Raw genomic sequence first — 6,027 nt, forward strand, 5'->3', positions numbered from 1 at the left:
CTAATATTTATTAATTATGCTCAGAAACTATTTTTGAGTCTGATTATAAGATGCCTTGTAAAATAAAATACAATTATCCTGATCTGTATTGTTTCATTTGTTACTCTTACTCATAAAAAACTATCAAACATGGCTTTCTCTTTTTAAACCCATGCTGGTTAATCTTTCTCATGTAATAGACAGCCAGGTATGAAAGTAAGTCTAAAATGAAAAAAATTTCTTCATAAAATGATGAAGCTTTGAATTGATGAACTTGAAATTTATTAAGATTTCTTATCTGGTAAACTAAACTGAGCTACTTGATTTGTAGTCCATGAGGAACCAAGAAGGGGAGATATGCATAAAAGAGGATAAGCTTTATTAGGAAAGGCAAAAATGATTCTGTAGTTGAGACTCAGGTGATCTGAATAGGCTTAATAAAAGCTTCTTTAAATGATGGAATAAATATGTATTAATATATGCTGAAATCTATAAGGAAAGATCTCTTAAAAGGGATATGTAGAATGATCTGTATTCATAGTCATTGTGTGTCATAGAAGTTTTTGAAAGAACTACTAGCTAAAGTGCTAAAATGATCTAAAACGCATACAAGGTAATAATATATTATTGACTTTGCTGCAGACCAGTCCAGAGATAAATCATCTATTAAGACTTCTGAATATTTTCATCTTTAATCCTGATATATCACCACTAAGAGCACTAGCTTTCTGCTACTGTCTGTATCACTGATGGAAGATCTATTACCTATATTTACAGTGATAAAAGACTTTGGGACTTTTTTTTTAAGATACCATGTGAATCTCAAAACTGCTGCTGTGTCATAACTGGATTAAGATGCAGTAGCTTTTTTAAAGTAATGAGTATTTTGATTATCAAGAAATATCTACAGATTAACAAAGTGCTATTTATATTTGCAGACACAACCTTTGCTTTCCTCAATATTTCTGCTTTTTTTTTTTTTTTTTTTCCCAGGGTACGGTACAATATACAACTATGATAGCAACCGGAGGAGTCATAACAGGACTGGCTGCCTTAAAAAGGCAAGACTCTGCCAGATCTCAGCAACATGTAAATCTTGCCACAGCACCAGCTTCTGAGGAGAAGAAACCAGTTAGACGCCGGCCCAGGGCAGATGTAGTAATTGTCAGGGGCAAAATCCGTCTCTATTCTCCATCGGGATTCTTCCTGGTTTTGGGAGTGCTTATCGCATTCTTGGGAATTGCAATGGCCATCCTTGGATACTGGCCCCAAAAGGAACAGCTTTTAGGATCTGAAGATAATCTATCTGTAAATGAAACCCAGGTCCTGAGAAGTCAAGGAAGCATTTTACTTCGTTTCTTTGAACAGCATGTGCACTCAGATAAGATGAAAATGCTGGGCCCTTTTACTATGGGCATTGGAATCTTCATTTTTATTTGCGCAAATGCCATTCTGCATGAAAACCGTGACAAGGAAACAAAAATCATACACATGAGAGACATATACTCCACTGTAATAGACATCCACACCCTGAGGATCAAGGAACAAAAGCAGCTGAGTGGTGCCTTCACTGGCTTGTTGGGGGAAGGAGAACTCGGGCACAGCGGGAGCTCGTGTGCGTCACGGCTGGCTGCGAACACGGTTGCGCCTTTCTCTGGCTTCAAGAGTAATTTTAGAATGGATAGTTCTGCTGAAGAAGATGAGATTACCCTAAACGAAGATAGGACCACTGGTAGCCTCCTGCCACCTCTGCTGACTGAGCAATCTGGTTCAGTCTTTGGACTTTACCCTCACTCCAGCAAGGCTTCAGATGACAAAAACGCTAGCTCTATAAAGTGTGAAACAAAATCCATTGTATCATCTTCCATTAGTGCTTTCACACTGCCAGTAATTAAACTGAATAACTGTGTTATTGATGAGCCCAGTATAGACAATATAACTGAGGACTCAGAGATCACTAGGAGTCGGTCTAGAAATCTGTCGATGGATTCTCTGGCCATTCCACTAACTGATACCAATGAATCTTACAGACCGGCCGCTACCATGCTGCCGCGACACAATTCATTTGTGGACACTCCATCTGATCAGTTCAAATCTTCTATGACTCTCGGACCAAGCACAGGAAAGCTTTTATCCCCTGGCGCTGCCAGGAAACAGTTTGGGTCCAACACATCTTTGCATCTTCTCTCTTCGCATTCAAAGTCTCTGGACTTGGACAGGGGTCCATCTACACTCACTGTCCAAGCTGAACAAAGGAAACACCCCAGCTGGCCCAGACTGGATCGGAGCAACAGTAAAGGATATATGAAACTAGAAAACAAAGAGGACCCAATGGATAGGTTACTTGTGCCACAAGCAGCAGTCAAGAAAGACTTTACTAATAAGGAAAAGCTTCTTATGATATCAAGATCTCATAATAATTTGAGTTTTGAACATGATGAGTTTTTGAGTAACAACCTGAAGCGAGGAACTTCTGAAACAAGATTTTAATACTTAAATTGCAATTTAGAAGATGTCATACAGTATTTTTTAAAAAAACATTTTGACAAGTGTTTCCTTTTCAGTGAGACTAGTACAAGCCTGTTTTTAACCAAATGCTTAATAGCCCATTAAAATTGGCTTGTGTGAACAGAGATCTTAATCTTTGTAATGCCAAGAGTTTTTTGTCTTAGTAACATACAGCCGCAATACTGTACATTATCATTGCTCAGAGAATTTTGGTACGACTGATTCCAATTTTTCCCAAGTCATTATTTCTTTTGTTCTGTATAAGCATGTTACTTTTATCAATTTGACTCCAGAAGCCTGCATTAGAATAAAAGCTCCATTTACTTGTAAGTTCTGTTTATTTAATGACTGCAAGAGTCTAAAAACGGTGCTTGCGGTCTAGAATGGGAAGTGAGCAGGAGCACATACTGGAATTGTCAAATCCAGGCCTTTATCCTAGGTGTTGTCTTTCACATCCGGTACATCTCGGTAACTGCAGTCTTGCCATTGTCATTGTGAGAAACTTGTTTACATATTGGGGTGGGTGGATAGAAAAGAGTGGGTATAATTAAAATAATTTTTGTGAATTCATTGTAATTGGTCGAGTTGAATACCAGTGTTGTGAATTATTAACTATGCTTTGTACAATAATCTTTCTACATCCGTTGTAATTTAATCCTGTAATTCTGGGAAAACATCTATAAAGTAAGAAATCTGAAAATTCTTCTGGGATTAGTACTCTAAACCACTTTGATTGGCAGCATTTTTAAAATCAAAATATACAGATTCAATTAAAAGCATAGGAACATGATGAATGCCAACAGGATTTTGGAAACATGGTGTATAATAAGATGATATTGTGACATGCATCTGAAGAGAATAATGGAAAAGGAATATATTGCCTCTCATTACAATAGCAAGAAGCTAAATAACTAGATCTCTATGTTCAAAATACTGATACAAAGCATGCAATTCAATATGTCTGCTAACGTAGTATGAAAGCCCCTTGCCTAAATTTTGATTTATATATTTCACGTAATTATTGGTGTGATGGTTCACTGGAAGCTTAGCTGTGGCAATTTGCATTACAAGATTTTGCAAAAGGAAGTGACATTTAAAACAATGTTTTTCTCAGCAAAGCAAGCTTCACAGTTGACAGTTGTAGGCTATTGCTAAAGAAAATGAGAATTTGAATGTGCATACCAGAAGGTTTTCATGTATTTCATTAAGGTATTTAGGCCGCGATCCTGCCATGACAGCCATGCTAGAGAATGTCACTTCAAGCTGCAAGGCTCACCTAACAGGATGTTGGTCTTAACTGGTCGTTTTTGATATATTCACTTAACCTAAATACTCAGGAATTATTTGTAATGGCTTTTCCCAAAAAGAATCAAACCTGTTAAAATGTCGTTGTTCTTCAATTACTTTGATTACGAAAGATCAAAGATAAAAATACCCTCTCTTTTTTTTTTAATATTCAGCTCCACGTTTCAACTGCGCGATGTTTATGTATCAGGAGCATCACTTGCTCAGTGAATTGAGGCATAGTGTTAACTGTTAGAACCTCAAGCCTATATATTGTAACAGAGTTGGCTAAATATTTTGCTATGAAGCTTTTAATAACTTTCTGGTTTGTGTTCTTAAGACATTTACTATTTTTTGAAATAAAACAAAATGTCTATCTACATATACCCGTTGTAAGACCTGTTTTTCCTCTGTGATCTCAAATCTTCCATATCAAAGTATAATTAGGTATCATAACATTGTATATAACATTGTGCTTAACGTATTAGCCTGCCACTAGATATTTGACTAGCCTGCCACTAGACAATATGGCTAATTGATTTCAGTGACATCGCTACACATCTAAAGGCTGAATATTTTTTTTTCCATGTAATGTGAAATGTATTCAAAGTGGTTTTGATATAAGGAAATTTTGTATAAAAAGAACATCCTGTTCGTTTTAGTTTGGCAGTAAGTGTTCTTATAAAAATGGAAAACACTATTGAAGACATGAATGATGTAAGCTTTTATTTCCTTAATAGCTACATTAAATCATATCTTAAAAGACTGTTTTTTGGGTAGCATCGTATGTGGGAATAGTGGTCCTTTTGTAAGTATAGGAGGGCATGAGCTTTTAATTTTAACATAGATGCCTGGTACTGAAAAATGTACTCACTTTGGAAAAATTTACCCACTTGGGAGACCAAGGTAAAGCTACTGACTTAAAGCAAGAAATCAAAATAGCACCATACAAAGAAACTCTGTGGTTGGCAGACCAACTACAAACATATTCCCAAATTACCCCAAAATGGAATATTTCATTCAGGTAATCACAGGATGGTTAAGGTGGGAAGGGACTTCTGGAAGTCATCTTGTCCAACCCCCCTGCTCAAGCAGGGCCACCTAGAGCTGGTTGTCAGGACTGTGTCCAGACAATTTCTGAATAACCCCAAGGAGGGAGATTCCCTGGGCAACCTGTGCCAGTGCTCGGTCACCCTCACAGTAAAAGAGTGTTTCCTGACGTTCAGAGGGACCCTCCTGTATTTCAGTTTGTGCCCATTGCCTCTTGTCCTGTCACTGGGCACCAGGCTCTTTTCAGAGCCTGCCTCCTTTTTTGCACCCTCCTTTAGGTATTTATACACATTGATAAATCCCCCTGAGCCTTCCCTTCTCCAGGCTAAACAGTCCCAGCTCTCTCAGCCATTCTTCATGGGAGAGATGCTTTAGTCCCTTCATCATCTTTGTGGCCCTTCACAAGACTGGCTCCAGTACGTCCATGTCTCTTTTGTACTGAGGAGCCCAGAACTGGACCCAGCACTCCAGGTGTGGCCTCACCAGTGCCGTGTAGAGGGAAGGGTCACCTCCCTCAAGGGTAACGTAGGACATCGCATCCTTCCATATTCCTTTGGTAGCTCCAACTCAAGCTCAAGTCAGGAAAACTTGCAGATGTTCGAAAGGCCTGAACACTAGCCTTCATATATAGAAGCCAGAAACTGCAGTAGGGCAAAGATGTCTAAACCCTTTGCAATACATGGGGAGAGTTAGGAACCTTACAGTGGGCAAAATGGGAGCCATGTACAGTTGGCAAGTGAGGAACTGGTGAAGACAAGAGCATGTCTTAAGCCTAACTTGTATCTTTAGGGCATAAATATCATATTCAATCTGTTGCTGATCCAATTCACAGGCTTTTTTTTTTTTAAACTTCATTTCCATTATCGATGCTCTGTGCAGTCCCACAATGAGTTGCTCTGGTACAACTGCAAGGTGAAAAAGAAGCCAAAGACAGGAAGTTTTAAACTACTTTTGTCATCAGAGAAAATAATTGTATAGCTACACCACAAGCCTTTTCATGGAATAAGAAGCTAAACCTTACATCTAGCCAGAGGAAATGTTATGGTACTGCATCCTTTGTATGTAGTAACTCCAAAAAGAAATAATTTAGATTGTGCAAGCAATGAGTTTGTTCCTTCCTCTGCCTAAGACTATTAAAAAAAATACATCTTCTACCTCTCAGGTAAGCGTCTTAATCACTACCTATGGATTAGACTGATGTTAAGG

General features: G+C 38.2%; 1 protein-coding gene across 1 annotated transcript; it reads left to right on the plus strand.

Annotated features, from left to right (window-relative positions):
- The first annotated feature begins 954 nt into the window (after positions 1 to 954).
- On the plus strand, positions 955 to 4,537 carry TMEM200A (transmembrane protein 200A). The gene has a single exon (XM_075498737.1). The coding sequence runs from the start codon at positions 994 to 996 to the stop codon at positions 2,467 to 2,469; it is 1,476 nt and encodes a 491-aa protein (XP_075354852.1). The 5' UTR covers positions 955 to 993; the 3' UTR covers positions 2,470 to 4,537.
- Positions 4,538 to 6,027: the final 1,490 nt, after the last annotated feature.

This window comes from Mycteria americana, chromosome 3 (genome assembly GCF_035582795.1).
Source record: "Mycteria americana isolate JAX WOST 10 ecotype Jacksonville Zoo and Gardens chromosome 3, USCA_MyAme_1.0, whole genome shotgun sequence".
NCBI lineage: Eukaryota > Metazoa > Chordata > Aves > Ciconiiformes > Ciconiidae > Mycteria > Mycteria americana.